This window comes from Protopterus annectens, chromosome 2.part0 (genome assembly GCF_019279795.1).
Source record: "Protopterus annectens isolate FY-2018-M chromosome 2.part0, PAN1.0, whole genome shotgun sequence".
Taxonomy (NCBI): domain Eukaryota; kingdom Metazoa; phylum Chordata; order Ceratodontiformes; family Protopteridae; genus Protopterus; species Protopterus annectens.
This window is the reverse complement of record NC_056728.1, coordinates 1,429,396,841-1,429,423,228: the sequence shown is the minus strand read 5'-3', so window position 1 is coordinate 1,429,423,228 and position 26,388 is coordinate 1,429,396,841. Positions and strand designations below refer to the sequence as shown.

Below are 26,388 nucleotides of genomic sequence, written 5' to 3'. Positions count from 1 at the left end.
CATAAAGGATAAGCACACCTCAAGGCTGGTTAAACAATATGACATGCTTCAGCTACTTCATGTCCAACTAACCACTGAAAAATCCATTACCATAGTTTTGCTAGCTACAGGTTCCCGATCTTGAACCGGGAAACCTATACATCATACTTGAAGTTACTATAATCACTCAACATCCAGCACAATACCATACTCATAAGTGATTTTAACTACTCCTCCGTTAATTGGGAGGCATACATGACCACTAACATGCAGGCCCAAAATGTTCTTGACTTTAGGTTCATAGGTTCATACTAGGCTATCTGCCCTAGGGCATTTATAAGCCTAGCCAGAGTGTGTTTGGCTTTCGCCACCCATTTTAAATTAATTTTGCTATGCCCTTTTTCGAGGTTAGTATACTGTGCCTCTGTCTAACAGTGACACAGAAGTGATACCCGGGGTAAACCTACGATCTCCCATCCACTCATCAAGATTCCTCTTGAAGAGAGTCAATGAGGGACTCTGCCTAACCTGGTCTGGGATTTTATTCCAGAGTGAAGGGAGCCTCTGGGTTATGAATCTGTCCCTCCAGCATGTCCTATTTATTTCAGTGCTGAGGTTCAAGTCGCTCGAGCGCGTAGCTCGATGGGATTGGGATTTTCTGAGATGCAGCATGTCCATTAATTCTGGGTTGGACATGGCTTTATACGTCAGGCACAGATCGCCTCTGAGCAGGCGGTATGCCACTGAGTAGAGCTGGAGTTTCTTTAACCGGGCAGCATATGGCATCTGTTTGAGCCCTTTGATCTTTTTGTTGAGCTACTTTTGGGGTCTTTACAGTTGCTGCAGGTGTCTGGTAAGGTACATCCCAAAAGGGGAATTGTACTCAATTATGGGCCTGATGAGGGATGAGTAAAGAGGCACGATGACCTCCTCTGATCTAGATGTGAATCCCTTCATGGTTAGGTGGGCTATATAAAATGTTTTTCTAACCACTTTGGCCACGTGGTTGTCAAATGAGAGATTGCTATCAACTTGGGTCCCCAGGTCCTTAATTACTTCTTCTGTACTTAATGGATTACCACCTATGTGGTAATTTGTGGGCACTTTGTTTTTGCCAAAGGGGATGACTATACAATTTTTGGCGTTTAGCTTGAGGCCATGGCTCTGGCACCAGTTGTCTGTTTCTATGAGGCCCTTTTGGAGGCTGCTTGTGTCGGCTGGAGAGTCGATTATGGTGCCCAGTTTGCAGTCATCTGCGAACCTGGTTAGCCACAGTCCTTCCGTGCTGGCCTGTACCTTTGAGAAATATATACCGAACAAGAGAGGTCCCAGGACTGAGCCTTGTGGGATGCCACTTGTAACTGGTTTGGAGTCTAACATGGCTCCAGCAATTCTAACCATATGGGTTCTGTCCTTGAGCCAGTTTGCAACCCATCTAGTGACATAGGGGTTTATATTTAAGCTGGTGAGCTTATCTATAATGCCCGAGTGGGGTATTGTATCGAAGGCTTTTGCGAGGTCCAGGTAGGCTGTGTGGACCACCTTCCCCTCGTCAATGGCCTTGGTGACTGTTTCAAAGAAATCAACCAGGTTTAAGAGGCAGGATCTGCCCTTAACAAAGCCGAACTGGGTAGGATCCAGTGTCTGTAGGTCCCCAATATCTTTATTTATGAGGTCCATGATGATCCTTTCCATAGCATTGCAGACCAAGCTAGTCAGGCTTATGGGGCGATAGTTTCCAGGATCCGTTGAGGCATCACCTTTGTGGAGAGGGACCACTGTTGCTGTATGCCACTCTTTGGGTACATATCCTGTAGTAAGGCTGAGATTGAACAGTAGTTTTATGTTTGGGTTTAGCTCTTCTTAGAGTTCATGTAGGATGCAGCCCGGGACACCGTCTGGTCCCATTGATGCTGTGTTTTTTGCTTTGGAGAGGGCGGCTCTTACCTGAGCATCTGAGATGTCAGGGGGGCAGCACTCTGCTGGGATAGATATTTGCCCTTTTGGTGGGGGGGGGGTTTGTGCTGAACTAATCAGCTAGGATGTTGGCAATGTCTGTGGGTTTGGTGTATTTTTTGTCATTTTGGACTAATTCTGAGCATATCTGGGAATTCCCACCCAGGTTCCTAACATAACTAAAGAAAGCCTTGTGATTATCCTTAGTGTCCTGTGCAATTTTCTCTGGAAGCTGGCCTTAGATGATTTTATGAGTGCCCGTAGTTTTTTGCTAATACTGATCAGAGATGCCTTCCCTTTTTGGGATTTTGCTCTATCATGTAGTAGCTTCCTCCTTCTATTGTATAGTTTGTTTATGGCTGGGGTCCACCAGACAGGATGTCTGCCTTTGGAGGATTGGGTCTTGGTTTTATTTGGGATTGCATGATCCATGGATTCCTGAAGGTGTTCATAGAATGCGTTTATAAAGGATTCTGCGGTCTGGGCCGTATTTTCCACAGGCCCGGGGGCTTTGAAGGATTCCACCTCGGTTTTGAGGAGTGTGAAATTTGCTTTAGAGAAGTTTTTCACTGTGGTTTTCTGGGCAGGGGGTGGGGTCGGGATATGAATATCCAGTGAGATTAGTTTATGGTGTGATCTTACAAGTGAGGGATACACTTCTGGTCTGGAGCATAGAGTCCCCATGTTGGTGATGATCAGGTCCAGTATGTTTTCCCCTCTTGTGGGAGTAGTAACAAGTTGTTCCATAGCATTTGAGTTTATAATTCTAGGAACCTTTGGGCTAGGGTGTTGGGGCTAGAGTAATGCTCCCAGTCTATGTTTGGGTAGTTGAAGTCACCCAATATAATGGTGTTTGGAGAGACCTTCATATTTTGCAGTGTTCTCAGGAAGGCCGAGTGGGGTTCCTGGGATTGGGAGGGTGGTCTGTAGCAGGCTATAAACTGGAAGGCAGTTTTACCCACTGTTAGTTGCACATGGATAGTCTCTGATGCTTCGTGCTGTGCCACCAATCTGGAGGTGTGGGTATCTTTGACGAATATTGATACTCCCCCTCCTTTTGTGGTTCGGTCCAAGTTTTGGGGCCGAAAAGCATGGTATGAGGTATAACCTGGTAGTGCTGAGGTACTCTCGGGAGCCTTGAACCAGGTTTCTGTTACTGCACAGATATCAATGTTCTCCATGCTAAGGAGAGTTTCGAGTGCGTGCATCTTGAGGTTTAGACTTCTGGCGTTGAGTAGCATTACTCTTAGTTTCTTATCCCTTGTGATACCTATGGAGGTGGGTTTGTCTTTTGAGCCTTGCCTAAAAAAGGCACTATGGGGGTAGCAAGAGCCTTTGCCAATATCCGAAAGCCCAGGGGTGACAGGTGCAAGCCATCCCTAGCAAAGCATCGTGGCATGTCGAGCATGTCATCCCAGGCTGACAGGCATTGGATCCCCTTTGAATGACACCAATACTTAAGCCAATTGTTGAAATTGATCATCTTGTCTTCATATTGTGGCATCATTCTTGGTGAGGGTAAGATGCTACTCAAGGTCAGGGTCATACCGGCCTGGGCTACATGCTCAGAGAGCTCCTTTATGTCTCTTTTCGTGTAGTCCAGGGAGGTACGTCTCAGGTTATTCACACCAGCATGGACAATGACTGAGTCATATTCGTACTTGCCTTGGAGTGACCTGAGTGCTTGTGTTATGTGGTGGCCCAACAGGCAGCTCATCGTGACCTTCTCCTTACTCAGCCTGGTGAGCGGGACGTCAGTGTGCCTGACGATAGAGTCACCTATTAAAAGTGTATCAGGTGTGTTGTTTAGCCTTAAGGGCTGTGACTGTTCGGCACACTGGCTTTGTGAGCTATGTGTTGCACGTGTTTTGTATTGGGGTAGCGGTTGCTTGGGTGTCTGCTTTGGAGGTCTCTGCTGCTTAGGCAGATTTTTATTTAGAGCCTCCGAGTATGTTTTTGTGTGTTTATGTGTTTGGTTTGCTGTCGTAGTAGGTCTATGTGAGACTGGAATTGTAGTGAGTGTGGTTTCCTTCTCCTCCTGACTGGTTACGCCAGTACTGAGTTGAGAGAGCTTAGCCTCCAGTTTGGCTATATGGTTGCATCTCTCACATGTGTTGGAATTTGTTGGGAGGAGGAGAGGGTTGTCTGTGTACATGAGGCAGTTGTAAATTTGCCTCAAGATTCCCAGATTCACCAACTGGACCAGAGAGGAGATTGATAACTGACCTTTGGACATGCTAGAATAGTATTGGGAATTCCTTTATAATTGAAAAAAAAGGGCCAATGGGGAACAAGGTACTCAAGGGGAGTTTGTGAGTTTCAAATGGCCTGGAGCAGCTGTTCTGCACTCCCACTAGGGAAAGAGATATCGGATCTAGTACTCACAAATATGGGAGAGTGTGGCATCCACCGTTCTTGACTTTGTAAATTCAAATGGCCTGGAGCAGCTATTCTGCACTCCCACTAGGGAAAGAGATATCGGATCTAGTACTTACAAATATGGCAGAGTGTGGTATCCCACCAGTGTTACGTCCTCGCTGTTAAGATCAGATCACAAAGCAGTCTCCCTTGAAATAAAGGTAAAGCTAGTCACCCATTTAACCCCAAAAACTTTAAGAACATCTCTAAAGTAAATTACTCCTTATTAACAGACAGCATAGCTAATTTCCAAGCTCCCCCAAATCCAGAAAACACAGAAACCTATGCAGAAGCATACACAAAATCCCTGTATGGCTATAAACATGTGCATAGAAACAGCACTACCAGACTGAAATAAATCCAGGTCAAACCACAAAACAAGCCACCCTGATGGACCCGTGGTATTATTAGGTTGAACAACAATAGAAGGAAAATCCTGTCAAGATGTAAAACGGAATGTGCACAACAGGGCATTAGTCTAAAGAAATGAATCAGGGATCTAGTCAAATCTCTGGAAGCAGCCTTTGAGGGTGCAGATAGCCTCCAAATCTAAGGATAACCATAAGGCATTTTTCAGTTATGTCCGCAATCTTAAGGGCAACACCCAACAATGTGTGGATTTAGCTGTAGATGTTACCACTTATACCCAGTCAGAAGTCATTGCAAATCTGCTAGCTGAACCATTCAGCTCAAATTTCCCCTACCCATCACCCATAGTTCTCCCCCAAGAAATAACCTCCACCACTCCACCATCAATTATCACCAAAGAACAGGTTGCCAGTGTGCTTGCTAAAGCTAAAAACAAAGCTTCAATGGACCCTGAAAATATACCAGATTGTATCTTAAACAGCTTAAATCAGGACTTATCAGGCCCAATTAGGATCTCTATTTAACTGCAGCCTCTGGACTAGCTTTGTCCCAATAGCATGGAGGTCAGCAACAGTAATCCCTCTGCATAAAGGGGGACCATCTACTTACCCAGGAAATTACAAACCCATAACAAACAAGTAACCTGTAAATGGTTCATCTCCCAGGCCGATGCTTACACTTATCAAGGGTATCAGAATTCGTCAGAGATTTGAGATCCATGGCTAGGCTTAAAAAGGCCCTAGTGGTCATTAGCCTAGTAAACACCTATGAACCCATAAGTTTGACTAGTCTCATATGTAAGGCCATTGGAAGAATAATCATAAACCTGATAAGTAATGACACTGGAGACCTCCAAACACTGGTCTTGACCCAATTCTGCTTCATCAAGGGTAGGTCATACCTACTGAATCTGGTGGATTTCTTTGAGAAGATCACTATGGCCATGGATGAGGGTAAAACACTACATACTGCCTACCTCAATCTGGCCAGGGCATTTGACACAATTTCCCACTCAGGTATTATAAATAAACTCACAAAACTGGGCATAAATCCTATGTCACCAGATGGATATCTAATTGGCTCACAGACAGGAAACGTGGTTAAAATGGGTGAATTCAGATCCAGCAAGAAGCCAGTTACTAGTGCTTTGCCACAGGGCTCAGTACTGGGACCACTCCTGTTCAGAATATACTTCTTTGAAGTCAAGGCCAATGTGAAAGGCCTCTAGATGACAAAGTTTGCCAATGACTGCAAGCTGTGGCCAGTCATTGAATACCCCAGTGATGTAGATATCCTTCAGGAAGATCTAGATTAAACAAATGACTGTTGCTAGAACCATGGCCTAAAACTAAATGCACAAAAATGCATTATCATACCGTTTGGAAAGTCAAATACCCCTACAAATTACAACATCAATAGCACACCCCTTAGAGTACACTCGGAGGTGAGAGGTCAGGTATATAGATAAATAGTAGCCTGAACTTTGACCACCATGTGTCTACAGCGGTGAGGAAATCCTTTTATGTGGCACAACTTATAAGTAAAGGTATGGCATCTAGATCCAAGGAAGTTATAGTCCCACTGTACTCAGCCTTCGTTAGACCAATAATCAAAGTACAGTGCATCATTTGGCATGTACTTGACTAGGCACTTACAGCAGCTAGAGTGACCTCAGAAGTTCCTCAAAAGAAAATAGAGGGTGTAAACAACATTAACCTTGCAGATAGACTAAAAGCCTCATCCCTTTACTCTGACTCCTACCAACCATTAAAGGATGACCTATGCCTGACCTACAAGGCACTCACAAACCCAGCCCTGAGGGAGCTGTGCATCCCCAAGTCAAACAGCATGAGAGTCACCTAATCTAGGGATCTAAACTTAGCGACTTAAACAAAACATGATGGAGAGACAGATATATGTCTCAGAGATTGCCCCTTCTCTGGAACAATCTTCCTATTTACATTAAGCAGATCCCTTCCTTGGGCCTCTTCAAATCCAGTTTGGATCAATGGATGGGAACTGCAAATTCACACCTAGGATAGTGTCTATGTCCCTTATGAGCAGAGGCAATCTGTGAGATACTTAATGCTCAGTCATAAATCCATGCCATCCTCTTGCCCCTAGGGGCCATATATTGGGTAAAATTGGGTTATATTGTCCAGGCTTGTAAGGAGCCTTAAGCCATTACCCTAGTAATCTCTTAAGAACCTATAAACCTATTGATTAGTTTGTTTGCTTATTTATTTATTTATTATATATTAAACAGGTTAGTGAACTGGTCTACTGATGCTTTTCAGTACTGATCTGGAAAAGAGAGGCTGTATCAGTTCATAAAGTATGAGTACAATGCTTTAGCAGAGGAGGTTACAATATTGAAACACAGCACCACACATACAATACAGTAATTACATTAGTTACATGTGTAGTTACTTACAATAACCACATGAACCAGCAGTTCTATAGTAACAGATTGTATGTGCATTTTAGGTGAGATTACTAGGATGCGAGACCACCTTGTTATCCAGCATCATAAAAACAGATACAAGTGGCTTCTTGTTGAAGGTGTTTCCCTAGATCAGTTCTGAATTTTGATAAAGTTTTATTCATTTTTTTATATCATTTAGCAATTATTCCAAATGACAGCACATAATTTGGAAAAGGCTTTTTTATTCTGTGTTTGTCTTGAATGGGGGTCTAACTAACACAAGGTTTTTGTAGGTGCAGGTTTGCTTTTGGATTGATAAATTCTCTTCTAGGGGCAATAACTTTGTTTTTAGTATTTTAAATAAATGAGTATTGTTAAAAAGGTAGATCTGAGTGTTATGGTCAGACTATTGATAGCCTTAATTCCATCACAGTGATGCTTTCTAGCATCTACTAAAGTAATAAATCTTCAAATCTTAGTTTTAAGAGTCTGTAGCTTGTGTGTATCGTAGGCTGAGTGATAGCATAATATGGGTAACCTATACACAGTTTATGTAGTAGCATGTTTCTGGTGAAGGCTCTGCTGGAAAGTAGATGGGAGATACTCTAACAGAGTTAAGTTGTGAATTAATTTTATTGGTTATTTTGTTGGAACTGGTGTCCCAGATATTTCTGTTTTGTAACACTGAGAATGCTGTTTTGATTTGAGTCCTTAAGTGAGAATGGTGGCATTGCTGTTTATCTTAGTTTAGTTGTAAAGATAATAAGGTTGTCTTTAGGGGGATTAACAATTAGTTTATTAGATGCTGTCCAACTGAAAACTTGTAAGAAGTGTGATTGGAGGTCGGATTGGAGGGTGTTGGCAGCTTTGTTGGATTTCAGAATGAGGATGTCATCTGCTTATAGTGTGATATTCTGGGATGGCATATCAAGATAGCAGTCATTTACGATGAGTGAAAAACACAAGGGGCTAAGCACAAAGCCTTGGTTTTAGGACTAATTGAAGTTGATATTGTGTTCCTGATGTATACCTGAAATGTTGTCTCATTTAGATAATTCCCAGTTTTAGGAACTGGGAATTCATCCTGTTTTCAACACTTTGGTTGTTTAGGTTCACTGACGCATGACATAAATGTTCTGTCTTCTTCACGAGGTCGAGGGGAAGCCCATGTAACCTTGGCATCTTCCCCAAGGCTTGTTTACCACAGTCTTTAGCTCTTCTACTGATATTGAGCTCAACAATGTTTGCACCTCTTCCTGACTAAATACTGAGAAATTAAGATTTTGCAAATAACAGTCTTTTTCCACCTCAAGCCAGCTATACCCTTTTCCACCTTGTTTGATTTTTGCAAAAAAAAATACTTTAAACTCTTCCATAATATCCCCGAGGTCCTCCAAATTTTCCCCTGAAGTGAATAGCAAAGAAATGATCCACCCTCTGAATAACTATTTTTAATGACTATATGAGACTTCAAAAAAAAAAAACGTATTACTCACTCTCAAAAAGCCCACTTCTTATCTAGCAGTTTTAAAACGGTAGATTTCTTATTGTTATAAGACAGCTCGTCTATTACTACTTCCTTGTCTTTTCACCGCATCTAGTCATCTAATTGCTGCTTGCAGACTGACAGATGCTGTTTTAGTTTTTTCACACTCTTCCTTAGTATATCTTATTGTATTATTTGCTGTCCTGGTATTCATCGGGTCCCAATTCTCCATAAGTACAGGGTTTGATTCCTGCAGCCATGCCAGTTCTGATTTCAGATAATGACTACAGCATTGAACAAATGATAACCGATTAATGAATCATGACAGATAGCACCAGTGGCTGTCAGGATGATTCAGGTCTGGATTACTTAAAAATGCTACAAGTGTTGAGTGGTCAGAAATAGCTTTAGGTAACAACTGAATCTCTCTTATTACATATCCATGTTCTGATTTTATATATATATTCTCTCTTTAGTCTTCCTCTTCCAACAGTCCATGTTTTGCCTGATTTATAGTATAATCTGGATGACTGTCTATTGCTAGATTTCACTGCATTTAAATAACTAGCAATATGTCTACCCATACAAGTCAAGTCACTTTCCTCTCCTGGGTCCTTTACTAACATCTCTTTTCATTGTCAATATTTTCCACTCCACAACACATATTAATATATGCAAATGAAAACTGTTAACCATGACTTCCCCAAACTCTGCTAGGAAAATCCAGTAGACAGGTATATTAAAACTAGTGTCAGTTTCAGACCCCAGTAACCTCATTTTATTCTATGCTGTCTTCTTTATCAAGTAAAACCATTTCCAGTCACAGAGGCAATGTCTCTCACGTTGTGTGGTATAATTAGATAAATACAAACATTACTATGGGTCTGATAAGATATTATTAAAGGGAAAGTAAAACTTCTTTGGATCTAATAGAGATTCCTGTGGAAATTAGACTGGCCAGATAAAAGGCTTTTGGAACTACCAATGGTCAAATGATAAGGAATTGTTCATCAAGAGTGCCCATATCCTTTACAAGTGTCTTATTAGAGGGGTACATCTCTTATATGGTAAGCGGATCTGTCTTGTTTACCAAAATGAACTATGCTACATTTTTTACATTTAATTTGAGAACATTGTACTTGCATGTATTGTTAACATGGTCAGACCCATGTTGGAGCAAATCTGGGTCAGTTGAAGATCGAATAACAACACCTAATTTTCAGTTGTTTGCAAACATAGTTAACCATAGGCCAGGAGTGCTGGCCTGAAGGTCTGACAAATATAGGCCAAATAGGACACAACCCAAAATTGAGCCCTGTGGTACACCACTTGTAACTTTTTTGCTTTCAGAAGTGACTCCTGCAACTCTAACCATATGAGTCCTGCCAGGCAACCAGTTAACTATCCACAGCACAATGTAAGTATTTATTTCCAGATTTGTAAGTCTATCCATAATACCTGCATGGAGAATAGTGTCAAAGGCCTTGGCCAGGCCTAGATATGCTGTATGCGCTGCATAACCACTGTCTACTGCTTCACTTACTTTTTCAAAGAAATTAATTAGGTTTAAAGAGGGAGGATCTTCCTTTGACAAAGCCAAATTGATGAGGGACCAGGGTCAACAGATTTTCAATGTCCACATTAATAAGGTCTGAGATAATGCACTCCATAACTTTACATACGAGTCTAGTGAGACTAATGGGTTTATAACTGAGTCCATGGCTGGGCCACCATTGTGTAATAGCACAACGGCTGTTTCCAGGTTTCAGGAATGAACCAATGGAGAGACTTAGATTAAAGAGGTTAAATGGAGGCTCTGATAGACAATTTTTAGCTCTAATAATGAAGCAAACAGGTATGCTATTAGAGCCCATAGGTGAAGTAGTTTTAATTTTTAAGAAGACTAAGAGAACTTGTAGTGCCAGCTCAGTTCCCTCATCTATTCCTACACACTAGAAACATCTTCTTCTCTTCTTGGGGTGGATGAAACTGTTAACATTCATAATAAAAAATGGAATGTTCTACTTGTGCTTTAACATTTTTAGGGCCTTTCTACAGTAAAATCAAAGGTCAGCCCTTGATAAGTTGCAAAGATGGGAACTATTTGCAAAGAATACAAAAAAACATGGCATGACATTTTTTCTCAGGCAATCCTTAATCATGAAATTGGAAAAATCTAGCCATAAACATAACATAACTATGTACAGTAACTAACTGATAATGAATGAAAGCTTATTTACAAATCTAAATAACATGTTTGATCTCAACATCTAGACAGCCTTTGCCTGTACTATCAACTAAAACAATAGCAGCAGAAAATTCACTGTCAGTAGTTTCTGATGAAATTTTCCCCTTTCTTTACAAACGTCTTTGAGGAACTAACTCCCTTTTTTGGTAACCATTTGAAATGTCGGGACTGCCAGAGTGAGTCCTGAGATGTGGAGACTGAATAGCCAAAAGAACGGACTTACATATACTAAGTCCGATATGCCATTTCTTGGAAAGTTGGTTTATAAAAGTTCAAGAGTGAGAGGGTTTGTCCACCACATGGAGGGTGCAAAGCAGAGAGAAGAGTGATTTTTTGAGAGTTGCTCCTCTCTGGGGTTTTGGTCTTTTTTTCAGCCTTTCAGCACTCAGTATGTTAAGTGCCAACATTTCAATAGGGAGGCTTTTTTCTTACTCATTTTCCAAACAAATATCAGCCAGGAAATGCTGCAACTTCAGCATCTGTTTGCTGTCTTAGAATAGTTTGGTCTTATTTACTAAATAACTATTTTGCATATTTTCAGTTAAGAAAAAGAACTATCTACACCTGTGTTGGTGTCTAATAACTGTCACAAGCTTCCATACGTCTAAATTTGCTTCTGGTTTAGACTTTTAGACTTTTTAATCTGACATCTGTGACTTACCATTTGTTTAAATTGGGTCACCTTTAACATTTGAACATTTTACCAGCTTTTCACACCAGTGAAAACATTCCCTTCCTAGCCCTTCATAATTCTGACCAGTCTTATGACTGGCTAACCAAAGTCCCACAGTAAAGTTACAGACAGACTATAATTTTGGGCCCAACACAGATTCATGCCTTATCCTTTAAACTACTTATGCTATATACAAAGCTTCATCTATATGAGTATCATTTATTGTTGTTAATTAAAAGACACAAGTTCCACCCTAAACTCCATCTGCAATATTTTGAATCAGTGTCCAGTTTATGCTGAACTGTCTGTGAAAATTGTACAGCACCAGTTTTATTGTCCTTTATTCATTTGCCCATGCAGCTTTATTAAGGATCAGGAATGTTCTTTTGAAGGACCTGGCTTAATGATTCCATCTCCCAGAGACAACTGACTTACGCGACTCTCTGCTTTTGGCTGTGGGTCTCCTTCCTTAGGGATGTCTTCACCATGATCACACAGAAATTGCTTGGCCTCCTGGGCATCTATAAATGTATGTTCCTCCCAGCAACAGCTATATTTCTAAATATGCAGAGTAGACCAGGTTAAATTTAATTTTGTTGATTACAGAGAAATAACACCAGGAAGAATTGGGATATCTTCTGCTTTGTAGGTGTTAGAAATAATTGTCTATTAAAACTCTGTGGTCTCTCACCTTGCATTTCACTCCTTGCTTCTAAATTATATTCATAGCCTCTTCCTTCATATAGTGAGACACTAATTTAATAAAGATGTATCTTAGCATATAGGAACATTGTATAAGACTTCATGCTTGGACCCTGTGTGCTCTCTCCATTTGGAAGGATTCCAGTGGTACGTCAAACCAGTGAACAAGACGTTGCTGTCCAAAAATGGCATAATTTCTACCCTCTAGGCATTCCAGGATCCCAATAATTCTTAGTTTTTTTTTTTCTGTTTGAATCAATCCTCCATGTCTGTTTGCTTCTCAACTACGTCCTTAAACTTTGATATAAAGCTGCTACTTTAACTTTAAATACATTATTTTCCTTTTACAATGCTATCAGAGAGTCTCAATGGTTAACTAGAGTTTTGTCCACTTCAGCATTATATTGAGTCATGTTGTCCACAAACATGTCCAGCTTCACATTTGCATTTTGGATTTCCTTCAATATTAATTCAGAGAAGGTTGAGATTCAGTGGAATTATTTTCCCTAGCCAGAGCCTAAGATCGTTCTCCTTTATAATTACCATGTGCTTGCTAAGGTTAGTCTGATGCTCAACTTGTTCTGCCATTGTGCTTTTTATGCCCTGCAATTTATTTTTTTCAAGTCATTCTATAGATACTATAGAACTCGATTTTTTTCTCTGGGATCAATCGGGTAGAGATGCTCGCCCTAAACAACCTGATTTGGATATCAAGAAAACACAAAATTTAAAAAAAAGCAACAGTATTAAAATTGTTAGTACCTTTTAGCATAACAAAATAATTTTTTCAACAAGATACAAAGAAATGTCCTCAACATATGGGAAACAAAAAATTTCAGATGCTGGCAACACTGCTTTAATAATCAAAAAGTTATAGATATTCAACGCATAATAGTTACACATTATCTAATGTCATCTGATTAGCTAATGCTTCAAAGCGTTTTGGCATATTCACAAGATCTATGCAGAATAACTAATAACCCTTCTTTCAAGGATAGGCCTAAATTTATAAACTATCTAAATAAAATAATTTATAACAATCATAATTTGGAGAATGCTACTTCAAGATTATATACAATTCTAAATAACTACAAAGTAAAACCTCAACAGAAATTTTGGAACTTCATTACTAAAGGACAATTGATAAGTATGTCCTTAGAAAGTAAAACTAATGTATTGCTTTCCATTAAATTAACATCTAACGCACAATTTTGGAGAATTTATACATGGAAATTTTTGCATAGAGCTTTGTATATACCTAACAATCTAGCTAAATTAAATTCCTCCAATAATACTACATGTTAGAGATGTTTACAAATATGTAATGCTGATTGGATACATATCCTTTTTGATTGTAAACTTATCAAGAAATTTTGGGAGGATATTAATTTTTTACAAGCCATATTTACAGACACATTTGTATTATCTAAGACTCTTATTTTGTTGGACACACTGAGCTAATCGAAGGAAGGACACTGAGCAAACTCGGATCTATAATATATAACATTAAGTATCTTGTTTTTTTTTTTATTTTGTTCTTTATTTCTTTGTTATTTATAGCACTTTGTGTACTGTATATTTTTCTAGCTAGTTTCACTGTGTGTGAGGTATTAACTGGAAATTGTCCACTTTTATTAAGCATCTGTTGGGTTGTTTGTTTCTGATAACTTGTTGCAGTTAAACTCTTTTTCTAGAGGCTCCTTTAGCTGTTTAAAACTTTCATTTAAAGGCTCACTGCTGCTTTTCTGCTGTGAGAAACATTTCTGCAGTTTGCTGGTGGCTTTGCAGTTGCCCGCCCCTAGTGTAAATTTGATCTGGGACCCTCCTCCCAGTCTAGTGTCATTACCTCATTCTACCCAGTACAGGGAAAACATTTGAGAAGGCCAATCAGCTTAGTTTCTGCTACTCCTTTCTCTCTTTCCACTACAAAAAAAAAAAAATTTCTAAGCTTGTTTCCTGCCTTTCCTGTGGGTAGTCTAGCCTGGATATAGATTTGCTGTGTCCAGGACTATTTGTATGCTTCTAGGCCCCCAAGCCTTTCTGTGTTGGAGGGAAGCCTTCTAGCTTAATTTTGTTTCCTTAGAACTAGCCAGTTTTTTGTTTCAGCACTTGTTCAGAACTTATTGTAAGCACTAAATAAGCTACAAATTACTACAGCACTCAACTTTCCTCACTGTCTAGAGGAAAACAGTTTCTAGTACTTAACAAATAAGCACCTATCCAGGCATATCTAAGGGTCAGCTCCCGGTGTTTTCTCCTGTCTACCTGATGAATCTGGGCATCTTGGGGCAATGTAGTAATTGCCTCATGTACACTGACAACCCTCTCCTCCTACCACCCAACACTACAACCTGTGAGAGATGCACTTATATAGCCAAACTGGAAGCAAAGCTCTCTTCACCCAAGACTGGACTAGACAGTCAAGAGGAGAAGGTAAACACTTGCACCACACCACACTCAGCACATAGTCCCTCAAAACCTACACCACCAAAACACACACATAGAAACACAAAACACACACCTACATTCATGGAGGCTCTCAGTAAAAACCTGCCCAAGCAACAGGGACCTCCAAAGCAGAAACACAAGCAACCTCCACCCCCCAACACAACCCAAATGACACATAGCCCACAAACGCAGTGTGCCACTCAACCACAGCCCATAAGGCATAACAACGTACCCAACACTCTAGTCATAGGTGACTCTATAGTCAGGCACACTGATGTACCACTCACCAGGCTAAACAAGGAGAAAGTTACTGTCAGCTGCCTGTTGGGTGCCAGGATCCGCCACATAACGTATGCACTCAGGTCACTCCACAACAAGTACAAATATGACTCTGTCATTGTCCATGTTGGTGTGAATGACCTGAGACATACCTCCTTGGACTACATGAAAAGGGACATGGAGGAGCTGTCTGATCTTGTAGCCCAGGCAGGTATGACCCTAGCCCTGAGTAGCATCCTGCCATCACCCAGAATGATACCACAGTACAAGGACAAAATGATTGACTTCAACAATTGGCTAAGCTTCTGGTGTCATTCTAAGGGGATCCAGTATCTGTCTGCCTGATTTGACATGATCGACAAGCCACGATGCTTTGCCAGAGATGGCCTGCACTTGTCGTCCCTGGGATTCCGGATACTGGCTAAGGCTCTAGCCAACCCTATAGTGCCTTTTTTAGGCAAGGTTCAAATGGCAAATTCACCACCCTAACAGGTACAGGCAAGAAGAATCTGAGGGTATTGCTACTCAATGCTAGAAGTCTAAACCTCAAAATGCACTCTCTCGAGGCACTCCTTAAAATGGAGAACATCGACATCTGTGCAGTGACAGAGACCTGGTTCAAGGCTCCAGAGAGTACCCCTGCATTACCAGGCTATAATTCATACCACACCTTTCGGCCACCTAACCTGGACCGAAACACTAAAGGTGGAGGTGTGTCCATATTCATTAAGAAGATCCACACCTCCAGGCTAGTTGCTCAGCATAATACATCCGAAATTATCCAAGTGCAACTAACTCTGGGCAAGACCGCAATCCAAATTGTAGCTTGCTACAGATCCCCCACCATGCCCCAGGATTCCCACTCCTCATTTCTTGATACACTGGAAAGTATTAGAGTACAACCTAACACCCTAATAATGGGCGATTTCAACTACCCTACCATTAACTGGGAAAACTACTCATGTACCAACTCTTGTGCTCAACGTTTTCTGGAATTCATAAATTCCAATGTCATGGATCAACTTACACCCCCACCAGAGGCAGCAATATCCTAGACCTGGTTATTACCAACATGGGCAACCGGTGCTCCACACCAGAGGTCAATTCCTCGTTGGTCAGATCTGACCACAAGCTAATCACCCTAGACATCCACATCCCTCCCCCACCCCCCATTAGGGAAACCACAGTAAAAAATTTCTCCAAAGCCAACTTCACGCTTCTTAAGACAGAAGTGGCAAACTTCAATATACCCATGCTGACGGACAATAGAGGTATGACTGCTGAGTCCTACACAAATGCACTTTATAAGCACTTACACGAGTGCATGGATCGTGCAATCCCTAACAGAACCAAGATGCTATCCTCCAAAAAAAGGAAGCCAATCTGGTAGTCCCCTGCCATAAACAAACTCTACAACAGAAGAAAGAAACTGTTGCAAAAAAGAGTAAAATCCCATGATTGGAGAAACTCCCTGGTCAGCCTCAGTAAGAAGCTGAGATCCCTCATAAAATCCTCCAAAGCTAGTTATGAAAACAAAATTACCACTGACTCTAAAGACAACCACAAAGCATTCTATAGCTATGTCAAGAATCTCAATGGCAACACTCAGATCTGCTCTGAGTTACAGCACAATGGCACTAAATATACAGAACCAACTGATATTGCCAACATCCTGGCAGATAGGTTCAGTGCTAACTTTACCCCTCTGTCATCCCCTAAAGGGCCCATCTCTATACCAGAAGAATGCAAAGTTCCTGTAGTCACGGCTGCACAGGTAAAAAACACACTATCCAAAGCCAAGAACACAGCATCCATGGGACCTGACGACATCCCAGGCTGTGTTCTACATGAACTACAGAATGAACTGGCACCCCACCTAAGTACCATGTTCAATCATAGCCTCACCTCAGGCTATGTGCCCACTGAATGGCGCACAGCAACAGTTATCCCACTCCACAAAGGGGGAGCCACCACAGACCCCGGAAACTACTGCCCCATTAGCCTAACGAGCCTGGTCTGCAAGGCTATGGAGCATATCATCATGGAACTTATAAATAATGACATTAGTAATCTCCAGACTCAGGACCCCACCCAGTTCGGGTTTGTAAAAGGCAGCTCATGTCTTCTAAACCTGATAGACTTCTTTGAAGCAGTCACCAAAGCCATAGATGAAGGTAAGGTGGTTCACACAGCCTACCTAGATCTTGTCAAGGCTTTCGACACCATCCCCCACTCTGGAATTATAGATAAACTCACTAAACTAGGTATAAATCCCTATGTCACAAGATGGGTTGCCAACTGGCTCACTGACAGAACCCACACTGTGAAAGTAGCAGACTCCAAATCCAACTTCAGACCAGTGACAAGTGGAGTACCACAGGGTTCAGTTCTGGGTCCTCACCTGTTTGTTATCTACTTCTCTGAAGTACAGGCCAACACAGAAGGTCTGTGGCTATCGAAGTTCGCAGATGACTGAAAACTAGGAGCCATAATCAAAACTCCAAAAGATGTGGACATCCTACAGAAGGGCCTCGCTGAGACAGATGCCTGGTGTCAAAGCCATGGCCTCAAGCTCAATGCCAAAAAGTGCATTGTCATCCCTTTTGGTAAAAACTCAGTACCCATGAACTACCACTTAGGTGGTAGTCTACTTAACACTGAAAGTGTGATAAGAGACCTTGGGACACAGGTGGACAGTAGTCTCTCCTTTGATAATCACATCGCCACAATAGTCAGGAAATCCTTCTATGTGGCACACCTCATCACAAAAGGTTTCTCATCCAGGAAAAAAGAGGTCATTGTTCCCCTCTACTCGTCACTCATTAGACCCATTATAGACAACGCCCCTTTTGGTATGTATCTCACAAGACATCTACAACAACTGGAAAGGCCACAGAAATACCTCACAAAGAGGATTACCGGCCTCAAAGAGATGCCCTATGCAGACCGTCTCAAAAAACTGCAGCTTTACTCCGTTGCATATCGCCTACTCAGAGGCGATCTCTGCCTAACACACAAAGCTATGTCAAACCCAGAGCTTTTAGGCATGCTCCACTTAAAGAAATCCCAATCCCTATGAGCTACATGCTCTAGGGACCTAAACCTCATCACCACAATAAACAGAACATGCTGGAGGGATAGATTATTGTCCCAGAGGCTTCCCATACTCTGGAACAAACTACCTATCTATATCAAACAAAGCTCCTCATTAGCACTCTTCAAGAAAAATCTTGATGATCGGATGGGAGATAGGAAATTCACCCCGGAGATCACTTCTGTGGCTCTGCTTGACAGTGACACAGGAAAATAATTTTCTTGGGTGGTGAAAGCCAGGGTACATTTGGCTAGGCTTATATAGGCCCTAGGGCCAATAGCCTAGTACCTACCTATGAACCTATGAACCTAAAAGTCAGAAATTAAGAAAAACAATCTATATATACTATGGACAATACTAGCAGTTGCTAGGAAATGCATCTCCAGGAAATGGAAGTACAGCGCTCTTCCTTCCTTTGAAGAATTCTTAATATTATTGAACAAAACAGCATTGTTAGAAATTAAAATTAAAGAACAGACGATTTTCCCTAACCTATGGAGCAACAACACATGGAGGAATATTGTATCCCTTACTGAGACTCTAAAAATGAACTCAGTATCCTCTTAAAAAAAAAAAAAAAACAAGTCTAATATTTAATTGTGTTGTATCAAGTTGGTTACTATTATTGCTGTAACGTCAGGCCAATGTACTGTAAATAACGTATATAGTTTCTTCTTTGATTTTTTTATTTTATTTTTATCTTATTATTTAACTGTTAAACTTACATGAAAAAATATAACTTACTCAAGATATTTGTTACATTTGATAAAAAAATAATACAAAAAAAGTTTCAGTAACAAAAAAAAAAAAAAAAAACGGAAGTAAAGGCTTTAATAGTAATAGGAAAAAGACTTAGTGGTTTTACCCCATCTATCTCTAGGGCTTCATCAGAGTAAATTAACAATCAGCATGTCTCACTATTTAAACTAAACATCAATTTAACAGCAGCCACACACAAATAATTATTAACTATGTTTAACAGCAGAGTCTTTTTACTGTTACTATTAAAGCCTTTACTCCCATTTTCTGTAGTTGCACTTTTTTCTTTTTAATTTAGAGATGCTTACCTTACCTAGTCAAACCGGCTTTCTGTATCAGTTTTTATAGTTTCTTTGCACACCTTTTTGACTCTCTTGAAAAGCAATGCATCATTTATTTCTGATATTTGTTACTGACTCAATTACTTCCTACACTTTGTTTGAAACAAGTCAAGGGAGGGATGATTACATTTAAGATATAAACAACCTTAAAAAGTAATTAAATCACTTATTTCATCTACAAAAATGTAGTCATAGAGCCATTATAAGTTTGAAATCTGGGTATAGCTTGAAAAGTAAAGGGCTGATTCAGAAAGGTTACCATGAGGTTTATAAACCTTGTATACTCCTTGCTGTAACCATTTTGGATTCAGAGACAGTCCTACCACAGTGCTGTATAACAACGTGGTGTAGCATCACAGTGGGCTATCACTTTGGCCTACCAGAATTTCTGCCCATAATTCTTCAGACATTCTGTTCACCAGGTCTAATCACCTAAATCTGTTCTCCACATCCACTATGTATTCATTTGGAATAATGTTGAGCTCATAGATAGTTGACCTGGAAGCTTTTTTTATTTTCTTTACTTTAATTCTAAATATTGTGAGAAGAAGCTGATGGTCTGAGCCACAGTGAGCTCCAGATCTTGACTTTGCTAGCAGTATAGAATTGGCCTATCTTTGACAGAGTTATAACAGCTGTGTGACTTCTTAAAATTAAATGACTGCTTTAAAGTTGCAGTTAACCACTAAAATAGGCACTCCAAATTACTTCAGTAAAAAGTGACATGCAAGAAGTGAACTTAAGACTCCATATTGTAACATTTATTTTTGTAAGTACATTTCTGCCATATTGAAAGTTTTGCTGTCCTCACCAGATGGTGCTTTGTTGAATGAATTTTGCATTTTTAAGGTTACTAGGCAGTGCACCACTATGGATTCATTTTATAACATTTTATAACATTAGGTATTCTTTTCTGACAGATCAAAGTGATGGCGTGGACTTTGGAAAAAAGATTAGCATTCCCAAAGACATAATGCTGGAGGAGCTATCTCTTCAGTCAAACAGAGGATCCCGGTTGTTTAAGATGAGACAGCGCAGATCTGAAAAGTACACATTCGAAAACTTCCAAAATGAGACAAATGCAACAATGAGCGTAAGTACCTAGAAATAAAATGTGTGTGTGTGTGTGTGTGTGTGTGTGTGTGTGTGTGTGTGTGTGTGTGTGTGTGTGTGTGTGTGTGTGTGTGTGTGTGTGTGTGTGTATTTCTTAGCTTTTTTCCTAGTAGCATGAGTGGCAATGCTGTGCTATAATAATGGGTCCTTACAGCCTGATGATGAACTACTGTGTCATAAACTAAACTCATCTTAATGCCATTATAGTAATTATTTAAAAAAGGCAGGAACGTATTTGATTTTTTTTTAATAATTGACACATTAATGAGAATGATTTGCTCTGGTCTTCAAAGGACAAATTGGGGTTTGTGGTCGAATGTAGCACCACATCTAAACATCTAGCAATTCTGCCCCAAGGAGTGCAATAACTTACAGACAGTTTTATCTGCTTTTTACATTTGATGCAGTTTACAAGAATACCTAGTTTTTTATGGTGGCTGGTGTCCAAGATGAAAAACAATCCATGGATCAGTGGTGAAAGGTTAGAAAAGGCAATACTTAAAATATATTTGTTGCATGCAGCAAATGCTGGGAGGTGTTGTGATAGGGTTCCAGACAGCCAGGCTTTGAAAACTTCAATTACTCTTTTACTTAAAGGAAAGCAAAGATGCATAGTAAACTTATTCACAAACACTCTGTGTAAAATAAGAAACCCAAAACAAAATCTGCATGTTCTTATAAGACTGCCATTAGCAGACATTGAATATTAATCTGCATGTCCTGCGCTGTAGTCATGACTAAAACAGTACATTAGGATATGCTGACACCCCCAACATATACACACACACACACACACACACACACACACACACACACACACACACACACACACACGCACCCCCCCCCCACACACACACACACAAAATAGTATAGAAAGGAAGAAAGGGAGCAGTTCTTCTTATTGCAAATGAACCTATTGAGGGCCATTTTATCAACACTGATAATCAGATGGGCTTCCAACAAATGTTTTATGTGGGGGACGAAAGCTCTCATGCTAGCCATACTGACAGCTGCATACCCTAAGTAATTTAACTACTGCCAATGTTACCCAGCATCAGAGGTAAGTTATCTATACTTTCTGGGAAAGCTTATTTTGTCTGCCCTTCATGAGTGAATAAGCTTCAAAAACATGAACTGTAATCAGGCAAAAAATAATGGCAGAACATCTTAGGCAAAGCACTTCAGTAAAGCATATTACATTACTTAAATGCCTGCCCAATACTGATCTGGTAGTTTGATAACCATTACAACTGGTAACACCACCCCCTCAAGCCCCTTAAATCTTTATTCTACAAAGCCAGTCACAGCTAGCATGAATGACTGTTTTGATTACCACCACCATGTGCTTCTGGTAGTTTTCTTATATTCCCAGGAATTATCTTAACAGTGTAATATAAAACAGGAACTTAAACCACTATTAAGTCCCCCTGGTTGTAATTTGTCATACGTAAAAATAAACCATGCTTCTTTCTACAATAAAATATTAGAAGGATTTAAATACAACTCCGAATTTTTTAATACATACATAATAAAAAATTTTAACAAATCAAAATCACTCTTATGCTTTTACATAAAATGTAATACGACTGGACTAGTGGGTGAATTACTTTTAATATCTCTTGTATGCTCATGTATTCACATCCTTATGTGTCGCACTGTTTTCCTATATAAAACTTGTTATAAGGACAAACTAGTCCATATCTTACCATCTTCTGGTAGCAATTATATACCCCAAGAACCACAAACATCTTATTATTAATCCTATATATATATAAATATATATATATATATATATATATATATATATATATATATATACTATCTTTTTCCGTGTGCTTACAATTTGTACAGCCCCTGCATTGCATAATAATACCCTCATATAATAAAAACCAAGTGAAAGCACTCAAATGCCACAAATAAGTCCAAAAAAGAGAGTGCAGCGAGCCAAACAGGAAACCCAGTAGTTTATATTTCACTCGATTTCTTAGCAAAAAGACCAATAGACATTAACGCTTTTAAAATACAGCAAATACGCGTTTTCATCCTCAATATTCGGACTTCATCAGATACATAAGAATTAATACCATTTATCCCTTATATATCCAAATTAAAAACAATTCACCAATAGAATGTTAACTAAGCATTTAAATGGGCAAACCAACATTCTCTCTGGGCTCATAAATATTCATGAATCAATATTTAAATATGTTTCATTACTACAGAAAACTTGTCAACTCAATAATATTATTTAAAACATAAATATATATAATTCATATGTTTCCATACATTTATAAATAAATAAATACATAAAAACATTAAATAAATATGATATAAGTATAAATATTGATAAATAAGAACTACATATAAAATCTAATAATGACTAGCTCCCTCTACTGTAGAAATTCATAATTGCCATTAAATTCTGCTGGCTCTTAATTTTAATAGTGGCAAGATTGTTAAAAAATCATTAAGACCTGTTTTTTTCCCCGCATCTAGGGTAACTTGCCACCATAATTCTTTACTTTCTAAAATTTCCTCCCAGGGACCCCCCTCTGGGATCCTGTCTGATTTGTTCTAATACAAAAAAGTAAAAATTATATCCTACACAAACCCTGGAATGTTTATAAAGTGCATTAGTATCTTTTGCTTTTAAAATGTCGTAGGTATGCTCATATATTCTTTTTCTTAATGTTCTTTCAGTTTTACCTACGTAAAATGATTGACATTTTTGACATATCACAAGGTATACCACTCCTTTAGTATCACAACAATAAAAACCCTTACTTCTAATCCATCTCTTTCTACTCTCAAGGTAAATTTCACCTTCATTTATAATATAGGGGCATTGATTACACCTTCCACATTTGTATGTCCCTATTAGGTTCATAGGTTCATAGGTTCATACTAGGCTATCTACCCTGGGGCAATTATAAGCCTAGCCCGATTCTGTATGGCTTACGCCACCCCTTGATTTGAGTATACTGTGCCCTTTTTAAGGTTTAGTTTACTGTGCCTCTGTCTAATAGTGACATGGGAGTAATCCCTGGGACAAACCTACGATCCCCCATCCACTTATCGAGATTCTTCTTGAAGAGATTCAGTGAGGTGCTCTGCCTCACATGAACTGGAATTCTATTCCAGAGCGAAGGGAGCCTCTGGGTTATGAACCTGTCCCTCCAGCAAGTTCTATTTATTTCTGTGCTGAGGTTCAAGTCCCTCGAGCGTGTGGCTCTCAGGGATTTAGATTTACTGAGGTGGAGCATGTCCATTAATTCTGACATAGCTTTGTATGTCAGGCATAGATCGCCTCGAAGTAGGCGGTATGCAACTGAGTAGAGCTGGAGTTTTTTTAACCGAGCAGCATATGGCATCTGTTTGAGACCCTTGATCCTCTTGGGGAGATACTTCTGGGGTCTTTCTAATTGCTGCAGGTGTCGGGTAAGGTACATCCCAAAAGGGGCATTGTATTCTATGATGGGCCTGATGAGGGATGAATAAAGGGGCACGATTACCTCTCTTGATCTAGATGTGAAACCCTTCATGATGAGGTGGGCTATGTAGAAGGTCTTTCTAACCACTTTGGCAATGTGGTTTTCAAAGGAGAGATTGCTATCAACTTGGGTCCCCAGGTCCCTAATAACTTTCTCTGTACTTAATGGGTTTCCACCTATGTGGTAATTTGTGGGCACATTGTTTTTGCCAAAGGGTATGACTATACATTTTTTGGCATTTAGCTTTAAACCATGGCGCTGGCACCAGTTATCTTTCTCTGTGAGACCTTTTTGAAGGATGTCTGTGTCAGCTGGAGAGTTGATTATGGCGCCCAGTTTGCAGTCATCTGCGAACTTGCTGAGCCATAGTCCTCCCACATTTGCCTGTACCTCGGAAAAGTATATACCGAACAAGAGTGGTCCCAGGACAGAACCCTGTGGGACACCACTTGTGACCGGTTTTGAGTCTGACATGGCTCCAGCAACTCTCACTCTGTGGGTTCTGTCTTTGAGCCAGTTTGCAACCCATCTTGTGACATAGGGTTTTATATTTAAGCTGGATAGCTTATCTATGATGCCCGAGTGGGGTATTGTGTCAAATGCCTTTGCAAGGTCCAGATAGGCTGTGTGGACTACCTTCCCTTCATCTATGGCTTTGGTGACTGTTTCAAAGAAGTCAACCAGGTTCAAAAGGCAGGATCTGCCCTTGACAAAGCCAAACTGGGTAGGATCTAGTGTCTGTAGGTCCCCAATGTCTTTGTTTATGAGCTCCATGATGATCCTCTCCATAGCCTTGCAGACTAAGCTAGTCAGGCTTATGGGGCGATAGTTTCCAGGGTCCGTAGAGGCTCCACCTTTGTGGAGTGGGACCACTGTTGCTGTACACCATTCTGTGGGCACATATCCTGTAGTGAGGCTGAGATTGTATAGCTGTTTCATTTGAGGGATTAGTTCCTCTTGTAGTTCATGTAGGACGCAACCTGGGACGCCATCTGGTCCCATGGAAGCAGTGTTTTTTGCTTTGGAGAGGGCAGCCTTCACTTGAGCATCTGAGATGTTTGGGAGGCAGCCCTCTGCTGGGATAGATACTTGCTCTTTTGGGGGGGAGGGGGTGGAGAAGTTTGCACTGAACCTGTCTGCCAGGATATTGGCAATGTCTGTGGGTTCAGTGTATTTTTTATCGTTTAGAATCAACTCAGAACAAGTCTGGGAGTTGCATCCCAGGTTGCTAACATAACTGAAAAAAGCCTTATGAATGTCTTTGGTGTCCTGTGCAATTTTTCTCTCAAAGCTGGCCTTGGAGGATTTTATGACGGATCGTAATTTTTTGCTAGTACTGATCAGAGATGCCTTCCCTATTAGGGATTTTGTTCTACCATGTAGTAGCTTCCTCCTTCTGTTGTACAGTTTATTTATGGCAGGGGTCCACCAGACTGGACGCCTGCCTTTGGATGATTGGGTCTTGGTTTTGTTTGGGATAGCATGATCCATGCATTCCTGGAGATGTCCGTAGAATGCATTTATATAGGATTCTGCAGTTTGGGCTGTAGTTTCCACTGGCCCTGGGGCCTTGAAGGATTCTACTTCAGTTTTGAGAAGTGAGAAGTTCGCTTTGAGAAGTTTTTCACTGTGGTTTTCTGGGCTGGAGGTGGGTTCGGGATGTGGACATCCAGTGAAATTAATTTATGGTCTGATCTTACCAATGAGGGATATACTTCTGGTGTGGAGCATAGAGTCCCCATGTTGGTAATGATCAGGTCTAGTATGTTGTCCCCTCTTGTGGGAGTGGTGACTAGTTGTTCCATAGCATTTGAGTTTATAATTTCCAGGAATCTTTGGGCTAAGGTGCTGGGGCTTGAGTAGTGCTTCTATTTCCTATTGGTAATATATTAATACTTGATCCATTAATAACTCTATTATTACTATTTTCCAGGATTTTTCTTATACTATGAGAATTTTTATATATCACCTTTGGGGTTATTTTAGATATTTCCTCAATATCGTTAAGTGATACTAATTTTTCCCATTCCCTCTGTAAAATATCCATCATCTTATAATTAGTAGCATTAAATTCCACCACTAGACCTCTTTGAAACCCCTCAGATGGATTTTCGTCTTTATTTCCTCCCTCTTGGATATTCTTATTATATCCTATGCCTTTAATAGGCTTAAATCTGTCTAATCTACCTTTTTCCACTTCATTCCTTATTTTATTAACAAACATTTTAGGATAACCTCTGTCTGTAAACATTTTCTCTAATAAATCACATTCTTTCACAAAATCTATATCCAAGCTAGTCATTCGAGAGCCCCTAACAAATTGCCCCTTTACTATGTGTCTTTTACAATGTAAAGGGTGGCTTATCATAGTGTAGGAAGGAATTACAAAAAGTACTTTTTCGAAAGACTTTAGTTTCAAATTTTTGATTTATCTTATATATCTCCACATCTAGATATTGCAAACAATCATGGGTGATGTTATAAGTAAATCTCAAGAAGCTAGTGGTGTTATTTAAATAATCCATAAATTCCATAAATTTCTCCTGTCCACCAGTCCAGAAAATAACTATGTCATCTAAAAATCTGCGGTATAAAATCCAGAATTTC

General features: G+C 40.0%; 1 protein-coding gene across 1 annotated transcript in view; it reads left to right on the top strand.

Annotated features, from left to right (window-relative positions):
- The window catches only part of MYOZ2 (myozenin 2), a 470,578-nt gene that overhangs the window by 122,466 nt on the left and 321,724 nt on the right, over positions 1-26,388 (top strand). The window contains exon 4 of the mRNA XM_044061654.1: positions 20,098-20,270. Coding sequence (XP_043917589.1) covers positions 20,098-20,270 — 173 coding nt within the window. The remainder of the gene's footprint in view (positions 1-20,097; positions 20,271-26,388) is intronic.